This window comes from Citrus clementina, unplaced genomic scaffold, assembly GCF_000493195.1.
Source record: "Citrus clementina cultivar Clemenules unplaced genomic scaffold, Citrus_clementina_v1.0 scaffold_4, whole genome shotgun sequence".
Lineage (NCBI taxonomy): Eukaryota > Viridiplantae > Streptophyta > Magnoliopsida > Sapindales > Rutaceae > Citrus > Citrus x clementina.
The window spans coordinates 1108082-1131988 of record NW_006262274.1 but is presented as its reverse complement, the minus strand read 5'-3'; the positions used below and the strand labels follow the sequence as shown (position 1 = coordinate 1131988).

The 23907-nt window shown below is 32.5% G+C and overlaps 4 protein-coding genes and 1 non-coding gene across 5 annotated transcripts; 3 read left to right on the top strand and 2 right to left on the bottom strand.

Moving 5' to 3' along the window:
• The first annotated feature begins 2366 nt into the window (after positions 1 to 2366).
• Positions 2367 to 2440, top strand: TRNAR-UCG. Its single transcript has one exon. It is a non-coding gene; the product is annotated as a tRNA-Arg (tRNA).
• A 2091-nt stretch (positions 2441 to 4531) lies between these two features.
• LOC18044076 (high mobility group B protein 1) lies at positions 4532 to 7133 on the bottom strand. Its single transcript, XM_006435658.2, has 8 exons — positions 6836 to 7133; positions 6215 to 6302; positions 5955 to 6083; positions 5807 to 5864; positions 5660 to 5704; positions 5255 to 5335; positions 5073 to 5159; positions 4532 to 4865 (listed from the first exon to the last, which is right to left on the bottom strand). Exons 2-8 carry the CDS (start codon positions 6283 to 6285, stop codon positions 4839 to 4841), a joined length of 498 nt encoding a protein of 165 aa, XP_006435721.1. The 5' UTR covers positions 6286 to 6302; positions 6836 to 7133; the 3' UTR covers positions 4532 to 4838.
• Positions 7134 to 11010: 3877 nt separating this feature from the next.
• Positions 11011 to 12664, top strand: LOC18044075 (chlorophyll a-b binding protein CP29.3, chloroplastic). Its single transcript, XM_006435657.2, has 2 exons — positions 11011 to 11628; positions 12166 to 12664. The coding sequence occupies exons 1-2, from the start codon at positions 11122 to 11124 to the stop codon at positions 12481 to 12483; spliced, it is 825 nt and encodes a 274-aa protein (XP_006435720.1). The 5' UTR covers positions 11011 to 11121; the 3' UTR covers positions 12484 to 12664.
• A 1337-nt stretch (positions 12665 to 14001) lies between these two features.
• On the top strand, positions 14002 to 17346 carry LOC18044074 (protein yippee-like). Its single transcript, XM_006435655.2, has 6 exons — positions 14002 to 14156; positions 14334 to 14457; positions 15880 to 15923; positions 16605 to 16713; positions 16800 to 16855; positions 16947 to 17346. Exons 2-6 carry the CDS (start codon positions 14362 to 14364, stop codon positions 17029 to 17031), a joined length of 390 nt encoding a protein of 129 aa, XP_006435718.1. The 5' UTR covers positions 14002 to 14156; positions 14334 to 14361; the 3' UTR covers positions 17032 to 17346.
• Positions 17347 to 18442: 1096 nt separating this feature from the next.
• Positions 18443 to 22260, bottom strand: LOC18044073 (arginyl-tRNA--protein transferase 2). The gene is made up of 6 exons (XM_006435652.2): positions 21962 to 22260; positions 21609 to 21647; positions 20912 to 21062; positions 19594 to 20724; positions 19042 to 19360; positions 18443 to 18870 (listed from the first exon to the last, which is right to left on the bottom strand). Exons 1-6 carry the CDS (start codon positions 22104 to 22106, stop codon positions 18745 to 18747), a joined length of 1911 nt encoding a protein of 636 aa, XP_006435715.1. The 5' UTR covers positions 22107 to 22260; the 3' UTR covers positions 18443 to 18744.
• Between the last annotated feature and the right edge of the window lie 1647 nt (positions 22261 to 23907).

The window sequence follows — 23907 nt, the reverse complement described above, 5'->3', positions numbered from 1 at the left end:
GTATTTGATATAAAAATATAATTTTTTTAAGTTTGTAATTTTAATTTTTTTAAGATTTTAAGGAAATTTTAACTGACGTAAACTTTTTTTTTAAATTTGTAATAAAATTAAAAATCTTAATTATTTGATATAAAAATATAATTTTTTAAAGTTTGTAATAAAATTACAAATCTTAATTATTTGATATAAAATATAATTTTTTTTAAGTTTGTAATTTTATTTTTTTAAAGATTTTAAGGAAATTTTAACTGACATAAATTATTATTGGGGGTAATATTATCTTTTTAAAATCAACAGTTGGTCAATGAAAATTTTAACTAACGGTAGGGGGTCTTTTACAAATAAAATAAGTTTTACCATCTACTTGCAACAGCCTCAAACCTCAGGGGAGGTTTTTAAAAATTACCCGGGTATATGCCAATTGAATCAAAGAGACAGTCAACTGAGTGGTCAGCCACGAGACACGAGGTCTGAGTCACACGTGTGCACTGACAAATCTTAAAGCAGTTTTGTACAAATTCTTACACTTCCCAACGTCAGCAACCAGCGGCCTGCCCTTCTTGTCACACACGAATGGATGTGTCAGCGTCGCACGTGTGGCATCCTTTATTTTCAGGACGGTGGAATCTGTGACCGTGAAGAAGATCACATGCATTTTTGTCTATTTTTGCTTTTTTGTCTCTGCTGCGCCAAAAAATGTATGAATTTTTGAAAGTTTCGGTGTCTTCTTTTGACTCATAGGCCGTAGCTAACGCCTCCCTACCCATACCATCCATCACACACGGCTACGTTTAAAGAAAGAAAAGAGACTGAGAGTCACAAGCCAACTACCAGGGGAGCAAATTAATGGCAAAGCCGTAACATTTACAGTGACGTACGCGCATGCATTTCTGTTTAGCACCAGTAGATCGTTGTGAAGGATCAAATTTCAATGACTCGTAAGATATGAATTTGATTTATTTGCCTTTTTTGTGGAACCCAGGAGATTAAGAAATGAGCCGGAGAGATCAAGGCATGACCAAAAACTAAAACTAAAACTAAAACTATTAGATAATGGTCTGTAATATTTGATTTGAAGATAAGTTTTTTTTTTTTTAATATATATATATTAATCTGTTCTAAAACTATTATGCTACTTGGTAGGGTAAAAAGTAAAACTCCACGCATTTGCATAAATATTAATTGCATTTCGGAATCCCAGTAGTAGTGTTGCATTATGTACTTCACACGTATTGATATTGTGCACCTATCGTGATGATCAAAGTTTTCTTTTTCTCATGAAATGTTGCAAGATGTTGGGCACCAAGGCCATTGGATATTTTTCTAATTGGAGAAGGACATTTATAAAAGAAAAACCTACCTCTAAAGTGGAAGGTAAATGACAAAAGTTGATTGACTTTGCCGACCAAAGTCATTATAAACTTTTTTGAGGTTTAATAATTGGTTTCCTTGTCTCTAATCAACGAGTATTAGACATAATCCCACTTTGTGATTTGTATTTAATTTAAAGTCTTCATCTCCACTAATTATTCTTTAATTGACAAGCTATCACTTAAGCTAAATTTTCCTAAAATAATCAACTGGGCTTTGCTTTTCCCTTGACAAAAAGATGTTAGTGAATAGTAAATAGTGAACTCTAGCTAGACTTGCAATCAATTGTTTTTATTTTGATTTAGTGGCGGTACTTGTTTGCTTGTTGCTTGAAAAATAGGGCACAATGCTACCTAATTACGTTCATTTTGCGGGTTCAATGGAGATCATAATTTTACCTTTTTTTTCTTTTCTTGGGTTGAATTTTCAGTAAAATTTTATGCCATTCACATCTCTTCCACAGAACGCGAAACCAATTTCACATTTGAGGCCGCCAACTACACCCATATCAGTGGTTGGTGTACCTCACTTTCAACAATAAAAGTGAGAGTTCGAGTCTTTTGGGAATTCATCGGCCTCCATTGTGAATAAATTTTAGGTAAGAGTAGATCTCTTTTTTATTGACATAGAACCCCAAACTATAAAAGACAAATTCTTGTTATGATATAACTATAAAACTTTAAACTTTTAGTGACCCCATTTTAAATTATCTGTAGATTGCAGTATAATCTTGAAAAAAAATAAATTAAAGGTGCTCTTATTTAATAATATGGATATGTACTTAAAAATGTTTATATTTTAACACTATTGACATCAAGCCCCGAGGTCAAAATTTTCAAAATCGATGTATCCACAATTTCTGATGATTTTTTTTTTTTAAAAAAAAAAATTCCATGTTCTCCTGTTAGCAGTTTGATCATGAGAAATTGGGAATCTCATTCGAAAATTGAAGTTAATCTTTTAAGAATAATTAATTAGGGGTTATTAAATAATCTGACCGCATAGCGCAGTGGATTAGCGCGTTTGACTTCGGATCAAAAGGTCGTGGGTTCGACTCCCACTGTGGTCGTTTATTAATTTTTGTTTTGTAATTTATTTCGACTGGCATTTGAAATGACTATTGATAATGCGTTACAATCATAAAAGATTCAATCGTGGGTTAAACTATGATTCGCATAAAAACACTATGAAACCAAAAGTTGGAATTGTGGTGGGTGACTTTAATTTTCATTTTTATTTACAACTCCTTTTTTTTTTTTTTTTGGGCTTTTGATTATTATTGATGATGGTGATGATGACGATGGCAATTGTTGTCCACTCGACGACCGTGTGACCAATCGGGTTGTCACTTTTCCGTGACATGTCCCAACATCGACACGTGTGTATCATGATCATAGTTTGATCTGGATCTCAGGTTTTGTGGCTAAAAGCTGCATTTGTTCTCTATAGTTTCTGTATGATAATACATAATGGGCTAGAAAGTGGTTGCCATTTATCCCAAGATCCAAGACATGATGTTATAATTTGTTTTCCTTTAATCATTAAAGAAAGCAATAACGGTCCATTAATTATTCTGCTCGAAGTATTATTTACTCATCATTTACATATGTTGGGGTACATTATTATTAACTTCAGTTGTACAGATGTTTGAAATTTGGTGAACTTATGATAACACTAAAGGGCAAAGAATTTTGGGCTTCCATTTAGTGAATGGAGCCCCATTTTGCTTCAAAATTCTGTGATTCGGATAAGAATCCTCTCCTCCTGAGCTTTTGAGAAGATACGTGATACCAGGCCAGGCATTTTATATCCTTAGGCCCCGTTTGGTTTTAGTTATTTATCATGGGATTGGATAACTTTAGTGTAAAATAATCTTTATGTCATGTTTGGTGTAAAAAAAGTAAAGATAACATAACAATAATGAGCTCACCACTTAATCCAAATAGTGGCAAAATTTCATCCCAAGGGGACCATTGGAATTACATTTTCTATGATAAAACTCTGTCCTCTACTATTCATGGGATTAAAAACTAGGGAATATCCACCGTCCACCTATTTTTTACACCTTTTTCAAAAATACACAATTCCTTCATTTTTTAGCTGGAATCCACCTAAAGTTACATTTTTTTTCACTTTTCCACTTCCGTTTGGAGTCCGTTAAGAAAACTAACGGAAACTTAATAAAATGACCATTTTACCCCCAAAACGAAAATTACAATCACCTTAAAAAATACCAAAAATAATAAGATTTAATGATGAATATCATTATTGGTACTTTAATGAAGTACAAAAAAATCTTAACTACTAGAGATTATAACTCAATTAATAATAAAACTCTACTTATCTTAAATTCAATTGATGATTTGTGAGATTGAGCTATTTTTAATACTACTATTATAATTTAGCATTCTAATTACAGATATATTTAAAAAAAAAACATGTATTTGATGGTTATGGAATTAATTTATTTATTGACCGATGGGGAAAATAATTAGATTTAATCTAATTATTTTTTGTAATTTTTAAGGTGAAATTGTAATTTTCGTTTTGGGGGTAAAATGGTCATTTTTTAAAGTTTCCGTTAGTTTTCTTAACGAATTCCAAACGGAAGTGGAAAAGTGAAAAAAAATGTAACTTTGGGTGGATTCCAGCCAAAAAAAGAAGGAATTGTGTATTTTTGAAAAAGGTGTAAAAAATAGGTGGACGGTGGATATTTTCCCTAAAAACTATAACATGTTAAATATTAAAAAAAATTAAGGGAAGATTTTGCATTTTTTTAATAAATTTACCAATAATTATTGATTTAAGTTAAATTATATTACATGTCATTTTAAAGTAAATTTACGATGATTTTAATAAATTAATATATGAGACATATTATTAATTACTATCTAATCTCATGGCATACCAAACACAACATAATATTATATATAATCCAGTATTATCCAATCCAATCCTATCTTATCTAATCCGATCCGATCCGATCCAATCTAGCATACCAAACGAGCCCTTAAATCTCAAGATAAAATTTTTGTTTTAAAACCTAGTTGATTGTGAATTGAAAAAAAAAGTTTGAATTAAATAAAAACAATAATGGTATGGATACAAAGTTGGGATACAGACTGATAGGGCATATTATGCGGCTCCACTATAAGTTGTCGTGTGTCAAGTGGTGACTTATCTTTATTAGCAACTAGTAATTACTGATTTGTACAAGAGTCGGGTTGGTTGGCCACATCAAATTACATACAAACTCTGTAACCATATATAAAACATTACTCAAAACAGTAGGTATATATGCAGACTGCAGATGAATGCAGTACCAGCATTACATTACAAGTTGGCAGAACGAAGAGTTGAATTCTTTTATAGTTAAAAACACAAAATAACCCAACTGCATGGTCATACAACGTCCAGGATTTTTTCTGGATAAAGCAAAGGAACTATACCCAGTGGCGCTCCTGAATCTAGTCGTCGTCCTCCTCTTCATCCTCCTGCCAATTCAAATTGGAATTAGATGCAGAAACAAAGGAGAAAGAACGGAAAAGAATTCAATATAATACGTAGATATGTACTTTGATTTAGTTGGGGACAATTTCATAGTAAAATTTACGGTACTTTCATTTTTAGAATAGTCTGAAGTTTAAAAATTCTTCCCTCATGCTAACGATATGTCACATATGAATTTTACACATACTTACCTCTTCAAGTTCTTCATCATCATCGTCGTCATGCACCTCGGATTTTGACTTCTCAGACTCCTCTTCATCTTCATCTTCAGTACTTTCCTGATCCAAATGTATTCAAGTCCAGTGAGAAGTCGAAAGGAAAACGGAATGAAACAAATCCAAACCAATAAAAAAAAAAAGGGATTCAATCAAACCTGTTTCTTGTTGTATGCTGTCATCAGCTTTTCATAATCCAATTTCCTTTTTGCTGCTTTTGCTTCAAATGGGGCTTTTTCCTGAAGAACCACCGACGGAGGTAAGATATAAGCAACTAGCATAAACTTCTCCAAACCCAAGAACTTAATCACAGAGAAAAGAACTTACTACACACTTAATTTAATATTTGCATTAGTAGTTATATGAACTAATTCATGTGTAAATTTCGAACATGCCACATCATTCAAGTGGTGCATATGACAAATTTCACCATCCAGTGCTCCTTCTTAATCTTTGGTCCCAAGCAAAGTTCGAAAAAGGGATTGCAGAATTCATTATTGCTGCCTTCAAATTAATAGCCCCAACAAATTTAAGAAACTTCCAGTTGATATTTTGGAACTTACTGCATCAGTCAGCGACTTCCATTTCTCTCCCCCAGCTTTCCCCACCTTCAATCACAGCATCAATTGACAAAATGAATTTCTTCCTCGACATAAGAAGTCTTATCAAATTAGGTTAATGAATTATGATAATTATGGATAGATGCTTACAGCTGAGACAGCTTTAACATTGGGATGCTCTTGTTTGTAAACCTTTCTGAACTCTTCTCTGCAGCATTTACATGATATTAACACGAGGAAATCTTCAAAATGCTCAACTAGTTTTCTGCTAAAGTATTTGAAATTGAGAGACTCTTACAGGAAAACAAAAAAAGCACTAGGAGGCCTCTTCGGCTTGTTAGGGTCTTTCTTTGCTGACTTGACATTCTTGGTGCGCTTGTTGCTACTCCTACTAGCTTTAAGCACAGCCTTTCGCTTTCCTGCAGCTCTGAGAACAAGGAGATGGGACAATTGCCCAATTGAGATCACCAAAAAGGATGAAGTAGCATAGCATAGGATCGAGATTAATAAGCCAATATGTTCTTCTATGCATTCGGGTCATTTTTATTTTGTTCTAACCTGTCCTCAACAGGCTTCACTACTTCATTTTTGTCCTTCTTGACTGCTCCTTTGCCCCTGGTAACCTTCATTTTCAGAAGCGATATGCCTGAAGTGAAACAACAAAATGTAGTTAACAACCATTTCATAGAAGAAAACATGCCATTTAGGTAACCGTTAGATTGAACAAAGAATTAAAGAACAAAAATTTTGCTAAAGCACGCCCATAGCTGACGGCGAGGATGATTAATTATGCAAATTTTCATGCCTCATTAAAGCCAAAAGCAATATTAAATCTTTGTACGCGTGCTAATGGGCAAAAAAATAAAGTTTCGAATTTTAAACTCGAGAAAGCACATACCAATAAAGCAAATTTTAATTCTTTTCAAAGAAACTAAATCGAGATGCAAGCAGACCCATTAAATGATCATCAATTTCAAAAACTGAGATCAAATTTTCTTTCAAATTTTTCTAGCAACCACGCAGATTAGGGATCATAAGTACAAACTCTACAGAATTGAATCAAAGAATCCCAAAAGCATAATACCCAGAAGCAAGTAAACGGTGAACAAATAATAAACCGAAGTTAAGTACTAAAAAGTAATAAGAGCTGATAATACGATAAAAACAATATTCACATGCCTGGACGGATAGAAGAGAAGCGAAGAACACAAAAGCAGAGCCGAAAAACAGGGCGCTTAAGACAGGGTAAAGCAGGGGAGATGCTGCGAAGATATTTGTGGAAGGTCACGTAAGATGCCACGTGGCGACGTGGGGTCTATCTGACGTTGACGAGAGAGTTTTGTCTTCTTGTCGAGGGCGGTCTGGTTATAGTTACTTTAGCAAGAACGCGTGTTAAGTTTTGAGTGGCTGCGATCAGAGGGTTTGACATACACGCACGTACAATCTTTGTCGTTCTTTTTTGCCAAGTATTTGCAACCCGATCGTGTCCGTCAGGTGAAGATAGATACTGCCGTCTCTTGTCCTTCTTTATGAAACTGTCTTATGTGCCTGGGGAATCATCAGATGCTGCGCTCTGTAGCATCAACCAAATCACGGTGACCTTATTTCACATATATATATATATATATATATATATATATATATATATATATATATATATATATATATATATATATATATATATTTTAAAAAAAACAAATGACACAAATAACCATAAGCATTATGGTGCGATTTACTTCATGTTTCATGTTCATATGAATGAGAATGTGACGGAATGAGAATAAGTTGGGAATACGAATGGATTGGAATAAGAATGAGGAATGAGAATGAGATTTTAATGTTTACTTGACAAAAATAAATGGAAATGAAAATGTGCTGGAATGACATTAATGTGTTTACTTAGCAAAATAAATGAGAATGGAGAATATGAATGAGAATCAATTTACCAAAATACTCATAGTATTAATAATTAATAAAAATAATTAATTTATCATTATTAACAATATTATCATTATTATTTTTGTTATAATAATAATAAATAAATAAAAATAATGAATTTAGCATTATTAACAATATTATCTTTATTGTTGTTATTATTATTAAATTTTGTTAACTTATGTGATTAACAAACTGTAGTATGTCATAATTAATAATAACTAAAATAATAAAGTTAATAAATTTTATTAATAATAATAATAATTAATGACATTTAAAATAATAAAACTATTTGTGATTTGAACAAGGGTAATTTAAGAAATATGAAAAAATTATAAGGATAAAAAAAATAAATTTATATTTCATTCTCATTCCCAACCCCCCATGAAAATGAGATTTTCATTCCTTATTCTCAAATTGTGTGGGACCTATACATTTTATTTTTATTCTCAAATTACATTTTATTTCCATGCCAAGTAAACATAAGTTTCATTCTTATTCCTCAAATCCACAAGTAAACACATTATAAATTTATGTGATCCATTATAGTTAAAAAAAAATAAAAAAAAATTGGGTTAGAGCAATGAAAATTAACCGACATGGCAACATGCAAGAGGAAAATTTGTGCATTCAAATGATCAATAAAAGATACATTTTCTTAATGTGCAGATAACACATTCGATTCGAGCTCTATTTAGAGTACCTCTCAGTTCTTGTTAAAGTCATTGCTCCGCTGTCAGAGTTGGTATTGTCAATTAATTTTATAAAGTCATTGATTTGTTGCCAAATGATCAAATCTACCACCTCTAATACTTTTTTCGATCTAGAACGTGTAGGCTTCATAAATCTCCAAAAATTAGCACACATCGAAATTTTGGATGAAGTAGAAGTATATTTATCCACATAAAAGAAGAGGAAACTGAAACATGGAGCAAAAATCAAAAGACTTTCTACTTCATGTGTATTTTCTGAGGATTTTCCTTTCTTTTCTTCTTCTTCTTTTTCTGGGAGAGAAAGCTACAATAGAGAAAAAGGCTTAAGCTCCAATAATATGACGTTAGTTTAGCAAAACAACAGTACTGTTCGAATTCCCAAATTCTGAAATTTGGACATTTGCATCCACAATAGTTTCGAAGGTAAAGATATCTCAATATCAATTCCTGATTAGTTAATTCTACATTGCGCTGGAGGGTTTAGTGGGTCACAAATCTGTTGTTTTACTTACGATTTATCCCATATCCAAAAAAAAAAAAAAAAAACTACATTATTTTTTATTATCCTAAATCTTTTAGAAATCCAGCCAACCAATGCTGATTAAGTTAAATTATAGTTTGCTTAGCTATCACTGACTCTTGGTCGAACACTAGCTAATTTATTTTCTGAGGCTATGGGGTTCTCACCAGTAGAATTAGAAGAAAGGAAAAAAAAAAAAAAATGCACGTATGACTTGTGAACTTCTCCTTGAGTGTTTCTCTTACCTTGGACAAGGACATAATCCTACTAATTAAAGTGACATTTATGATTAAATAAATCTGACTACAGATTTATGATCCTTTCTTAACGAGCTTAGTTGAGTTATGAAAATCTCATGATACGTATGCGTTATCATTTGTTGTATAATTAACATTTAAAAATTCTTTTAGTGCTGTTAGAGTATATTTTATTATTTGTTAATTTGTCACGTATTACATCTCAACTAATTAGAATACAATACATAACAATATGTGTATCTCTCAATAATGCAGTAAATTCACAACCGATGAGATTTTAATGAATGAAAAAGTTTATACCGATAGCAACAACACCCATGCTTTTTACCAAGATATCAATTTCTTAGTGTTATATATATATATAGGAAAAATATCCACCGTCCAGTCATCCACCCGTTTTTTATAACTTTTTCAAAAAATATACAATTCCTTCTTTTTTTGACTGAAATCCACCTAAAATTACATTTTATTTCACTTTTCCACTTCCGTTTGGAATCTGTTAAGAAAACTAACGGAAACATAAAAAATGATCATTTTACCCCCAAAACGAAAATTACAATTTCACCCTAAAAAATACAAAAAATAATCAGATTTAATGATAAATATCATTATTGGTATGTTAATAAAGTAAAAAAAAACTTAACTACTAGATATTATAACTCAATGAATAATAAAAGGGAAATTATCAGCCATATACCCTTTAATAACACTCGTATCAAACGTGTGTGAACGCTTTTCAAGTGTATCACTCGTACACCCTAAGTTGACAAAATATTTCTGCCGTCCACCAATCCGTTAACTTCCGTTAGAAAGTTAACAGAATTATAGCAAATTGACTATTTTGCCATTGAAACTCAAAATAAGGTAAAAAGATAAATGTACCCAAAAAATTAACATAAATTTTCAATACACATTTTTTTATTTTGTTATTAACAATACATTTTTTTGACAAAAAAAAAAGAATTATTAATGGTACATATTATTAACAATTATCCATAAAAAATATACATATTATACTATAAAAAAATTATTAACAACATATTATTTACAATTATACATATTATACCATAAAAATTTTCAGTTGGAGTTTTGAGGAGTAGATCTTAAAAAATTTAGGTTAAATTTTGGAGGAGTAGATTCGATTGTAAAGTAATTTTTTTAGCAATTATTAACAATTATCCGATAAATGGGATGCCATATCATTTTTATCAATATATATCATATGACATGTAATTTTTTACTAGGTAAATAAGATGATATGTCGTTTTTTTAAATCATAAGTTTCGTTAATCTTAAAAGACTAAATTACCCTTATAATGTCAGCGCTTGTAGACGGAAGTTAACGGATTGGTACTGTTACTTCATATTTAACTAAAATAAATTAAACAAATTTAAAATAATCTATTGTTCTCTTTTGATTTCTTATGGATTAAATTTTTTTATACTTAAAATTGCTTTCAAATTATAAATTGAAATATGTGTTATTTCAGTCAAAGATTAACACTAAAAAACTTATTACCCATATAACTTTTTAATTTGTGTGTAGATTAATAATAAAATTGAAAATAATTAAAAAATAGCACAATAATACTTTGAGTTTTAACAATAAAATAAATCAAATAAAAATTGAGAACTTAAAAAAGTATATCTAAAAAAAAGATATTTTTAAAAATAAAATAAATATAATTAAAAAGAAAATTTTATGAGGAGATGAGAGGGGTGTTAGTAGTCCAACTCGGACATAAAATGCCACGAAATTGTCACAAGACCCCCACACGATCATGTGGAGAAGCCATCAACCATCCACCTCTTTACCAACAGATAAGGCTAAGAAAGATAAGGCCCTTATTTTCCCCATTCACATCCGCCAAATGAATAAATAAATAAATATAAAACCAGAAACAAAAACAAAAACAAAAACGAAAACGGGGGAAGAAAAAAAGAAGAAGAAAGAAGCCCACAAAATAAAATTCCTTTAACGCTCTATATTTATTTATACACTGGAAGTCACATATTCTATCCAATATCAAATTATCAGCGATGGCCACCACCACTACAGCAGCAGCATCACATTTCTTCGGGACGAGAATTCATGGGGCTGTCGTGAAACAAAGATCGGGAAAATTCCAAGCCAGGTTCAGCTTTCGCAAGAAAAAATCCCCACCAGCCAAAAAGGCCAGGCCTACACGAGACTCCGACCGGCTTGTCTGGTTCCCCGGCGCCACCCCGCCGGAATGGCTCGACGGGACAATGGTGGGTGACCGTGGGTTCGACCCGTTGGGGCTGGGGAAGCCAACAGAGTACTTGCAGTATGATTTTGACTCGTTGGATCAGAACTTGGCCAAGAACGATGTCGGCGAGCTTCTCGGAGTGATTACTGATTCCGGGGAGCTGCAGCCGACGCCGCTGCAGCCGTACACGGAGGTATTTGGGCTGCAGAGGTTTAGAGAATGTGAGCTGATTCATGGAAGGTGGGCCATGTTGGGTACCCTTGGCGCCATTGCTGTTGAAGCTCTCACTGGTGTCGCATGGCAGGATGCTGGAAAGGTACGTATCTTAAAAATCTAGCTTAACTTCTTGGTCTCCATGCGCATATCTGCACTTTATAAGACGTGAATTTGAGCTCTTTCCTACTGAAGCTGATGATTAGCTAAGAATTTATCTGAGGACAAGGGATTACACACTGCATCCTTTAAATCTTGTACTTTGAAAAAAGAACACAAACAAGTAATTTAGGTTACTTGGACTTTGGAACAATCCATATTTTTCTCAAAATAAAAAGGTAATAGTGTTAAAAGAATAGTGTCGTATATCTCTTTGGTCCCAAATCAAATTGTAATCTTTTCTGTACAGACATTTGCAATACCGACAAACTATACGTCGATATTTTGGTGCCCCAAAATTCATATATAACCAGCAGAAACATACGTTTCCTGAATCGTGTCTTCTTCTCATCCAATCATTTTCTTTTGTTGAATGACAACAATGGTGATATCGATAGCTATGGCCACAACACAGACAAGGAATAGGCTCTATACACTAAACCTGCAACCTTTTTTTTTTTTTTTGGGTTCCTTTATTCAGGTGGAGCTGGTGGAGGGTTCATCTTATCTTGGCCAACCACTTCCATTTTCATTAACAACATTGATTTGGATTGAAGTTATTGTGATTGGGTACATAGAATATCAAAGAAATGCAGAGCTTGATCCAGTGAAAAGACTATACCCTGGTGGGTATTTTGATCCTCTTGGCTTGGCCTCAGATCCTGGGAAGCTTGAAAATCTTCAATTGGCTGAAATCAAGCACGCTCGTCTAGCAATGGTAGCATTTTTAATCTTTGGAATCCAGGCTGCTTTTACTGGCAAAGGGCCCATCAGCTTTGTGGCTACATTTAACCAGTGACCCATTTCATAAAATTTCATGCCTTGGGTTCTCTTAATTAAGTAATTGTAAAATTCAATATCAATACTTCACTATGGATGCTGCTACTTTTATATAATTATTGTATGTTATGTACTTGTTCAGCCAAATTTCATATGTAAATCACTTTCTTTTGAGGGGACTAGGAGTATTTGCTTGTTCATTCTTGTTATTGTAGAAGCTAGAATTCTTTAGAAATAATTTTTCTTTTTCCTTTGAGTTTATATGTATCGTCGCACTGCTTTAATTAGGACTTGAAAACTAATAAATAACCATACAGTAACCATTAGGGTGTAACATTACTGTTTGTTTGTTGATTAATTAGTTGGTTGATAAAATATTAGATCACGATCCTCTCCTAATATGAGTATTTTTGATCTTTTATAAATCTTTTATCATTTGTATTTTAATATTAACAAATGATTATGATTTAACTATTTTTTCTTTTTAATTTATTAATCACCAATATTAATATAATTTGTTCATATGAAGACAAGGAGATGATCCTGATATAACCTCAAAATAAATAAGATGTATAAAAAAATTACTAGTGTCGAACAATGGACATGCAATTATTATGTTGTCCTTGAACCATGAAGTGGATTGTTTGCAGGTTTAACCACAACAGTAGTGAATTGACTTTTGTGTCATATAGCTATTTGTTTTTTGTTATTATAATTTCAGGATTAAAATTATCATTTAATATTAAAGTCATTATTATTAGTAATATAATACGTTCACTTTTGAATAATGTTAGAGATCTCAATTTGTATCACAACTTATATGATATTCATGGTATAATAGTAATTTTTTTGGAGTCTAAAAAAGGATACAAACTAGAATCTCTAGCAATATTCTTTACTTTTGTCAGGATAGCTTAATTCTAAATAAATGTGTACTCTTTCTTTGGTATCAAGCTAATTTAGCCGAATAAAAGTTGGGGGAAACCTGTGGTGTAATTGTGGTACCGTGCCACAGTTATATTCAGTTGTTAAATGTCAGTGGACGCTAAGTGCATCTAACGGTTGGATGCAACTGTAGTACGGTACTACAGTTGCACCGTAACCTGATCCTAAAAGTTAATTATCATTTGAAAAAGAAGAAAAAAAAAGTGGTTCATTATTCCCCAGAGAGAAAGTGGAATAAATAAAAACAAAGAAAACCAAGAAAATAAATAAAATAAAACAAAACTGAAGGATCAAAATCAAATACAAACATGAGGGCATGAGAAATGAAATTCAATATATGTCGTTAAATTTTTTAATTGTTTTTCACAAAATATTCATTGTTTCAATTTAAATTTACTTGCTAATTGCTATCAACAAATTTTTAGCATTTAAGATACATGAGATTTCCAAGTTGATATCCAAAATATTATATTTTTTTAAATGTACTTGTTTATATATATATATATATATATATATATATTGAAAAACTTTTTTATGTAATTACAATTTATCCGTAAATAATCACTAAACGAAAAGTAGATGAAAACAAATCACGTAGAATACACGTCTCGCAGATTCCACCTTTGTCAGACAAACAAAATGTGATTAACTTTTTGGGCCATATTTCTTGCAAAACTAATTTTTTCGTCACATTAAACGGCGACAAGAACAACAAGAAGGACTCAGAAACCAAACCAAAATAGAGAAGTAAGCCAAACTTGATCAAAATATTCAACTTTCCCATTATTTCTTTCTCAAGCGTCTCCCTTTTGTTAAATTTTCTTTATTTTCAAGTAATTTTCTTTTTGTTTGTTTTCATTGATTCATTCAACCACCACCGTCTTGTTTGATTTTTGATTTTGTGTGTATTTTTTTTCTGCAAAGATCTGTTGGTAGAGTAGTGTGAAGAATTATGGGGAGGCTATTTGTGGTGAATCTTGAAGGGAAGATCTATAGCTGCAAGCACTGCAGGACCCATCTTGCTTTATGTGAAGACGTCGTCTCTAAGGTGTTTGTTTTTTTTTCCTTTTTTTTTTTTTTTGACCTCTGATTTGTTGTTTTCATGTGGAATTTTCATCTGGGTTTGTGTGTGCGCGTTTTCTTTTTTAATTTTTGTGTTATTTTATTTTTGTTTAGAATCATGCATTTTTTTTTTTGAAATGGTAGTTGTGATTATGGATGATCAAGTTGTATATGAACAATAATTTGATGATGACTTTCTGTATAATTGAAGAAGATATTTTTTTTTCCCTTTTTTGGTTGTAATTGAGTAGCATTATCCATAGTGATGATAGTTAATGGCTTTCGGCTTCAGTTTCTATTGTAGAGATTGGTACCTGATCAGCGTATGTTGTGTTAACTGCTGAGATCTTTCTATTTTGACTTAATATATGTAGAACTGAACATAATCTATGTATATCATTTTAGTCTGTCAAGATGCTGAGGTTCAATTATGCTTTCTAGTTATTGCCGTTTATGATGTTACTATAGTTGACTTGTTGAATATAAGTTGTCTTGGCAGCTCAAAAATGCTGCACAGATACCATGCTATGATATTAACCAGAGTGTTTAATGTTTGGACTTCATTCATATGCGGGGCAATCCTTTTTTTCTTTTGTGTTGTTTTGGTTTGTGATTGAGTCTTGTGCATTGTGAGTTAGGAAGATAATTCTAAGCAAGAGAGAATAAATAATCAGATTGGTGAAATTGAGTTGAAGCAGCATGGCTGTTTTTCCATAGTTGTGAAACTTGATGCCAGTGTAGTGGTTAATTCTGAGTTTTCAACTTCGTTTATTTGCGGCATAATGATTCTTACAATTGTCGAGCTATGGTCAAATTCAGACTTTAGGTGTGTATATGATTTTTGCTGAGCAGTTTAGTGTATAATGTCTCTGCTGGAGTTACGACGCTTATCCAGATGCAAAAATACGTCTGTATGTGTAATGTCTAATGTTATTCTAGTTAGAAAACTTGGAAAGTTCTGTCCGAAGGGGTAAATGCGTTATGATATTTGGCTCATGTGATGGGCCAGTTGGTTCTTGATCATAGTTGGAAAGTCATATGCATGCATATCTACACACAGACTTGGCCATATGGACATATGCTATCATAGTTGCAAGTTTTACAATGTTGTAGGAGACGAGAGTCTACATAGACATAATAGATACATTGTGGATGGTATTTGTTTGAATTTTCCTTTAATGCTTAGACGAAGCTTGGACATTGATATTATATATATATTTGAAAATCATATTATATATAAACTTGATATATATATATTTTTGAAAGAAATACTTTATGATTTAGCATATTGGAGGTGGCTATTTCTGTCTTTTAACTCAAAAGAAAATTTCATAAAATCGAACAAATGAAGAATGGGGGTCTGTGAGAAGCAAATTTTCTGACTTTTTGTTTGTGTTCTTTTATTCAGTCTTTCCATTGCAGGCATGGGAAAGCTTATCTCTTCAGTAAGGTGTAAGTTTTCTAATTTTGGCACCTTATCAATACATGCCAACAAAAGAAATAGAAAAGAAAAAGAATTCTTTAACATACATTAATTACATTCTCTTAAAATAACTTAATGTCCGACCTATGACCTGAACAGTTGCCAATGTGATAAGATTACTCATGTTGTTCAAACTAAAGCCAAAAGAATTCTTGTGGTGCTTTTGAGAAGAGTCAACTGTATGTACTCTTTAGATATGCAGAAGATGCAGCTTGTATATCTCTTGCAGATTCTTGGCCACTGTCTGAAGACGTGAACGACCTCTTTTCCGAGTACATTAGTACTTATTAGTATATATATACAGGTGTCTAGTGGATATGGATCATTGTAGCTCTATAGTAAATTTCCTATTTCTTTCTAATGATACTAGTATTTGTTCATCATATAATGAGAAAATAGCCGTTCATGACCTTAAAGCGTCAATCTTTTAAATCCTGTTTGCCATTTGTGTTCTGATTGAGTAACCTGTAAGCAGTGTAGGTGAGATGAATTACATGATGAGTTAACTGCAGTTATCATATTTCAGTGGGCAAATAGTGAATCAGATGATATGGTTGTATTTTTATGGACAGTCCGATCTCATGATCTTCTGAAAAAATGAGTCATTAGACATTTATGCTCACAATTGATCATTTATCGTTGACTGACAGTGTGAATGTTTCTGTTGGAGAGAAAGAGGAGAGATTGATGATGACTGGGATGCATACAGTGGCTGACATTTTCTGTGTTGGGTGTGGATCAATTGTCGGTTGGAAATACGTAAGATTTGGCGGCAGAGATTTAAAAAAAATATTAGTCTTTGTATGTTACTTGATGCAATTAGTTATCTGAATAGTTTCTTTCAGGAGACTGCCCATGAAAAGAGCCAAAAGTACAAGGAAGGGAAATCCGTCCTTGAACGGTCAGTGTAAACTATGAGATGGATAAAGAAAATCTGAGTACAACTGCGTAAATATGTTTCACAAGTTTTAATGGGTTATTTTGTCAAGCAGGTTTAAGGTTTCCGGCCCTGACGGAAGCAATTATTGGGTAAGTCATGAAGCTCATGTTGGCGGAAGTGACGCAGATGATGCTTGACTACTACCCATCAAGTCCACCTGTATATTCTTTAACCATCAAGTTTCCCATTCAACTTGTGAATGCTCAAACTCGGTTATTCTTCAATTCAGCAGCAGCTCGGCAAATGCAATGCACTGTCAATAACCTAATTGAAAAACACTCAATTATTGATTCTGGGCTAGTTAATGTTCAGACATGGATGGATTATGTGTTCAACTGAAAATCAATTGTTGTTATCCAGTAATCGTTGATCCCATGGAAGGCCTAGCTGTTCTCCGGTGACTGCCTGTTCAGTCTCTAATCCTTAATGCAAAATGCTGGCTTGTTCTTCAATCTCGCCTGAGGAAATGCGAACCATAATTGACTTGACTCAAAAATGTCCATAACAAATGTGTCAATATCTATGCCATTTCTGAGACTTAAACGAAGCCAACCCATAGGAAAAAGATTTTTTCTTTCAGGCAAGCAACAGTGAAGTGGTCAAATATGAACCATACACGATATTTAAGCAGTGGTTTCAAATTCTTTTATTCATGATTGGAACTTGGGTTAGTTGTTTCCGAGCTGTAGACCAATAACTTGAATAAGTTGGACACGTCCCGCGCTATAGAGCCAATTAATCTGCAGATGCTCCACGTTTCTTTCAGCCAATTGAATAAGCAGGATTGAGTCTGCAGCTCCAACGAGGAAGCTAATTTCAGAATAAACTTTTGCCAACTTTACCAAAAAGAAAAACAAATGGAGGAATCGATTCGACACGGTAGGCCGGTTAATTGATGGATACTGACCAAATCAATTGTTAAAACAGCCTAAAGCGTGTGCGTGTCTCGCCCACCTAAATCTGGTCAATAATTGTTGGTTAACTTGTTGAATTCACAACGGTTGATGAAGTTCAACTGCTGTCTTACTTATAAATTACGCAAATTTGGATTATTTGACAAGTAATCAGAAGCATATTCGCACATTCAGTTCACATGTAGATTCATCACGCAATAATAACACAGGATTCTATCAGCTGAACAGTCCTGGCCCAGAGCTGGAAAGATTTCTAAGTATAGTGTAAATCTCATAAGGTGCAAATTTATGAGCTATGCTCGGTGGCGATTTTTTTAATGATGCTGGTTGAATTTGAACTCTCAGTAGACGTCTAATAATATGTTAGTAAATTATAATGTGAACTAAAAAAAAAAAAGGAAAAAGAACTTACTCAAGAGTCCTATGGAGCATGGATAAACAATTCTGGCTTTTGTTGCAGAAGTTTTTTTCCCATCGAATCGGAATTTTGCAGGAAATTAGCAAACAGTTTTGACACTCAGAAGGATGCCTATCTGTTAAATCAATTTTTCAAAATTCAAGAAAATGATTCTGAGGAAATAATAATAAATAGTAGTAATATTAAACATAATAAAAACCGACAACAACCAAAAAATAAGAGCATGTTTGTTGTAAAATATCCGACTTCTCTCAATAATTCAATTGACTAGCTACAGGAAAAAAGGACAATAAATATGCGTACAATCTGCCATATGAACCTTGATTAATAAACTTTACTTGCTACAGAAAATAAGTCAAATGAAAGCAATAATTAACCTACGAAATAAATTAAATTCCACAACAACTCCCTTATGCTACCCGGTCAGCGTGACTGGGCAAGGACTTGCGGTGCACAGTCAAACACACACCGCTTAATTTGTGAATACCCTGGTGAATGATGTGAAAAGGGAATGGTATTTATAAGTACGACCCAAGAGCATAGACCATTCGCTCGGACAACTCTGCACCAACAACCTTCATGTACTTACGCAACTGGGATTCTAAGGATCTTCTTTGGATGGGACCAAAAACTCGCTGAATATCCTACAGATCAGTAACAGTAACACCATAACGTAACGAGAAAACAAAATCACAAAAACCAAATAAAATATGAATTGCAGTATAAGAAATGTTCATTCAGAAGCAAAGTTTTCATTTAAGTCAAGAGAATTCTTTCTCTGCAGAAAACTAAGACTGGCAGGTTTCCATATTTACCTTGTATCTCACCCGAGTTCCCTGACCCCTAATCACAATATTAGAAATATCTCCATCTTCTACTCCAACAGTCTGACAACTTGTTTCTGTGTCAGGTTCATCATCATCGCTTTCAGACTCAGGATCAAGCATTTCATCGTCGTAGTCGTAGTCCATGCGGACATCATTCGAGTCTCCTTGGCCAATATCATCATGTTGACATCCCATGACATTTTCAGAAATACATGGTGAGCTCTCATTTTGTAAGCTGGCAAAATCTGACAAAACAACATATGGCTTTCTATCGAGCAAAGGTCTTGCAATATCATATGGTACCCACCTGGAAACATTATTACCACTTGTCAAACTTAAAAGAATAAAGCCCCATCCCTCGAGTCAAGTAAAAGAAAAGACAGTTATAACAATGACAACAAGTGAAGAAATCAAGAAATCACGCTCATAGTTTGTGACTGGAATGATGTTCATCCCATACGAATGGTAAGCTAAAAGGGGAATTTAAAATAGCTCTATGTCCAATAGTAGCTATAATCTGCTAGATGCAGAAAAACTTACTGGTATCGAAGTGGACAGAGAAGCTCTGATGGGTGATATGCTGCTTTGTATCTCATTTTCCGACAGGAGTGAATGTAGTAGCCTAGATAATAATACTGAAGTGTAGGACAATGGGTTTGATTCTCTTTAACCCAACTTATTTCTTGTAAAGCTGAGAACTTTCCCAGGGATAAAAAGGCATAATCTGGATCCCAGAATAAATATTTACTCGACAAACATCTAGGGAGAATGTCTATCACACCAACAGCAACTAGCCGGTCATCGATCAGATATTGCTGATGGAAAGAGCCAAAGCCACAAGGAGGAACTGTATCATCACCAGATGGTGGAACAAAAACTAAGGGAGAGTCAACTAGAAACCTCCTATATGAGGTCTCAGTGACCTGATCGGGTTTGTCATTGTGTACTTTAATCTGATATCGCCTATACAATTCAAATTCTTGGGGATCAAAACTGGATCTTTTCAAACGGATCTGAAGCTTATGCCTTTTTGCCTCAGGATGTTCAGAGCTGTTCTTCAAACATTTACCTTTACTCTCACACGTTTTGGCAGATTCTTTAGAAACAGTACCAATATGAACATCTTCATCCAAAGAAGCTTGTTTCATGGCAGAATAAAAATTAAGGTGCCCATTGCAAGCCCTAATTGAGAGACCAGAAGTTTCCGCCAGCTGAATTAATGAGCTTGCCAATTTTGCTGCTATAATTTTGGGAGATGGACCTGTATCTTCTATGCTTTGTCCGAAAACTCTAATCTGCTGAACATCCTTCTCAGCCAACTGTGCCCGATTTAAAGTGGCTGCTAATTGGAATGCAATGTTGCTGGTGTATAAAAGGTTTTCCATTCCTTCAACTAGCAGTTTTCTTTTTGCCTGTGACACTTTTTTGACAGACGCTTTGGGAAGTTGGATACCAGAAAGAAATTGCCCTCTCACAATGCACAACTGCACAGCATTGTCAATTTGCCCTGATAAAAACTGCAAAATTTCTTCTTCCTTATTGTTCTCTTCATTGTTATGAGACAAGGAATTGTTTTCCACTGAACTTGAAACTTTGTTGCAGTTAGAAGTACTTGGATCCTTTATCAACTCAACTGATTTTTTTTCCACATCCATTGTGCCATCCAAAAACCTAGGTATATGTACAACACTGTCAGTAAACAATAAGGAGCATTCCTTTAGTGTTACTATGTTTGTAGATTTAGAATATAACTTTCTAACAAAAGGTATATTGACCAAAAACAACAAAGAAAGCCGATGATAAGTTCCAAATAGAGCTGATATGCGACAAGAAACAAAGAAACAGTATACTTACTCACCTTTGCATTCGTCTTGATACTCGACGTTGCTCTTTAGAAGGGGCAAAATCACTTGCCCTCAGCCGGATAGTATAAGATGGACAGCATGTTCTTTCCATATCAGGTTTGTACAGGAAAGAGCCGGATCTTCTCCATCCCCGGTCAAGAAGATCTGTCAAAAGAGCTTCAAATAAGAATGGCACTGAAATGAAATTATACCAAGAAAGGTGATAATGCTATTGTAAGGATACAAACTAAAATAAGATAGAACCTCTATCACAGTTATAGAAGTGATATAAAATAATTTCACTTTTATACAATAATAATCAAATACCAGCACTCTTCCCTCTTGTATCTTTTTTGTAGCAAGCTAAATCTCTCATATTAAATTAAATGCATGTAAGGGGAATCATTCTAAGATATTATCACAATATCAGTTTAATGATAAATCACCTATAGAAGGAGGTTATTCACTTTTATCAACAAATTATTAAAAAAAAAAAAAGCCTATTGAATAAGTAGATTGTAACACGTATACATACTTTCAAAAAAAAAAAAAAAAGAATAAGTAGATTGTAATACATATACATATTACAACCATTATCTATTGAACAATGCTTGCAAGTAACACAACCAACAACTTTTGGCCAAGCAAATGATCTAAAAAAAAAAAAGAAAAAAAAAAGACTTTCATTTTAAACCAATTATACTGACAAACCTTGGTAGTCATCAACTGTAACGCTATATGCCCATAAACCTGCAAAGACCAGCAAAATAAATTAAAAATAATAAACGTATTTTGTTCATGATCGTTTAACCGTGCATTAATATCAACATTATCAGAAAATAAAGCTAATTGATCAATTAAACGATCACAAATAACAGAATTTGCAACTCGAAAATTACCGAATGCATTTGACTAACGAGCAAATTTTAAAAAATAATTAAATTCGATCACTAATTCGCAAATTCTCATAACTTAAAGTTCTAAACAATTATTAATCAGAAGACTTCCGAATAATTTCATTTTTTGAAATATAAATTAGAAAAAGGGGAAAATAAACGACGGACCGTGAGTGATGCTCGTACGACCAGAAGATTTACAGTAACCGCAAGAGCTTCTGCAGGTGCCGCAATCACCAACAACTGTTTCTCCTTTGCGGTTACTGTTATTACTACTGGTGCTTGCCTCGCTTCTCATCTTCGATTTCTTCATCGGTTATTCGAAACGATGTCGTTTTTTATTCCAATCCGAATTTCGGTTTCTAATTCGAAGCCTGCCTTCCTTCCTTCCAAGCTTCCTTCCCTACCAAGCTGTTATTTAGTCTCCGGGTCTCACATATTCTTTATAGAATAATCATCTACTACTGTTCAAAATAATAATAATATTAATAATTCTTTTTAAATGCCATTTTATCTAAAAATAGACTTATATGTAAAGATTTATAACTTTTAGCGTCTATTTAATTTTACTCGTGTAGCATAATTAATCTAAAAGAGACAAAAGTTAGGGGTATCAGGTATCTTGCAACCTTTGCAACATATTTTCATCCTCTTTCAGATGATATATTTTATCTAAAAATAGACTTATATGTAAAACGTTATGAATTTTAGTGTCTATTTAATTTTTTATTAAATATAAAGTAGTGTAGCGTAACTAAACTAAAAAAATAAAAATTAATGGTACCTTGCAACATTGTTTCATCCCAATACCAAGTCAACAACTTGTGATTACATTTTAAAAACTAACAAGAGTGATCGTGTGATTGAGTTACAACAATCGGAAACGAAAATAAATTAATAGTGTGCACCAATAAACATTGGATTTGACTTCTGCAGTACTTCGTCCCGTAGATTATCATTATCATTATTATTGTTATTATTATTATTATTATTAATAAAATTTATTATTTTAATTATTTATTATTATTCTCATTAATTATTATTATCATCATCAAAATTTTTTTATTATTTTAATTGTTATTATTACTATCATTAATGTCATTATTATTTAATAATAATTTATTATTATTAAATTTTATTAATTTTAGTATTTTAATTATTAAATTATTATTAATGTCGCTTCATCATCATTATTGTTAAACTTTATCAATTTTGTTGTTTTAATTAACAATATTGTCATTATTATTATTTTTTTAATTGGGGCATTAAATATATTTTTATTTTTATTATAATAAATAAAAATATAAAAATAAATTATATTGTTGTATTATTTTATTATATCATACTATATTTATATATTAATAATTAACTTATAATTAATAATTTAATATAATTAATAATAAATTTAAATAATGTTAGTTTAATATTAATATAAAATTAATATAGTAAGGAATACCAAAAATTGTACTATATTATTATAGTATACTGCTAATGCAATATAACATTATACAATACACTTAAATTAAATAATAAAATATATTATAATACAATACGGTGCATGGTGTGATGTGTGGACCAATGTGTAAGTATACATAACAAGTAATATAATGATAAGTATCAAGATCGTCTCCATATAAATTGATATTATAGGAATTGTTACAGCAATCTTATCAGTGCAATCTTAGTAAACTAAATAAAACAAAATAAATGATGAAATTAACAATGTAATAAACAGAATGCAATAAAGAGAATTTAAAGTCAAACACAAAGATATATTCAATGGCAAAGGGGTAGTTGGTCTCTAGACTCACTTATTGGTTATTAACTATCTTTGACTAGTTGTTAAACTAACGTTAAATATAACATTATATGTTTTAGACTCTATTTGCCCTATTTTTTTTTTCTGCATTTGATCTTGAATTGTTGCAACATTTTCTCCAGCATCCTCTATAGTTTAGATTTGTTTTTGTTCATCGGCAAATTAGTCTTTTGTCATTTTCTACAGGTCTATTGCTGCAGCAATGCAGTCCTTTTACAACATCCATAAAAAAGGCATGAGTCGTTGAGTTACCTAAAATATTGCACTTAATCAGAGCACGAAATGGTCTAAAACA

Bases quoted from the DNA above. Each gene is read 5' to 3' on its own strand.
- LOC18044076 (XM_006435658.2), bottom strand. From the start codon at position 6,285: ATGAAGGTTACCAGGGGCAAAGGAGCAGTCAAGAAGGACAAAAATGAA. The intron at 5,705-5,806 runs GTAAGCATCTAT...CTGTGATTGAAG, and splicing joins ATGTTAAAGCTGTCTCAGCT to GTGGGGAAAGCTGGGGGAGA. The intron at 4,866-5,072 runs GTAAGTATGTGT...TTGAATTGGCAG, and splicing joins ATGATGAAGAACTTGAAGAG to GAGGATGAAGAGGAGGACGA.
- LOC18044075 (XM_006435657.2), top strand. From the start codon at position 11,122: ATGGCCACCACCACTACAGCAGCAGCATCACATTTCTTCGGGACGAGA. The intron at 11,629-12,165 runs GTACGTATCTTA...TCCTTTATTCAG, and splicing joins CATGGCAGGATGCTGGAAAG to GTGGAGCTGGTGGAGGGTTC.
- LOC18044074 (XM_006435655.2), top strand. From the start codon at position 14,362: ATGGGGAGGCTATTTGTGGTGAATCTTGAAGGGAAGATCTATAGCTGC. The intron at 14,458-15,879 runs GTGTTTGTTTTT...TCTTTTATTCAG, and splicing joins GTGAAGACGTCGTCTCTAAG to TCTTTCCATTGCAGGCATGG. The intron at 16,714-16,799 runs GTAAGATTTGGC...AGTTTCTTTCAG, and splicing joins CAATTGTCGGTTGGAAATAC to GAGACTGCCCATGAAAAGAG.
- LOC18044073 (XM_006435652.2), bottom strand. From the start codon at position 22,106: ATGAAGAAATCGAAGATGAGAAGCGAGGCAAGCACCAGTAGTAATAAC. The intron at 21,648-21,961 runs GTCCGTCGTTTA...TGGTCTTTGCAG, and splicing joins TCGTACGAGCATCACTCACG to GTTTATGGGCATATAGCGTT. The intron at 19,361-19,593 runs GTAAGTTTTTCT...TAATGTTTCCAG, and splicing joins CTCTGTCCACTTCGATACCA to GTGGGTACCATATGATATTG.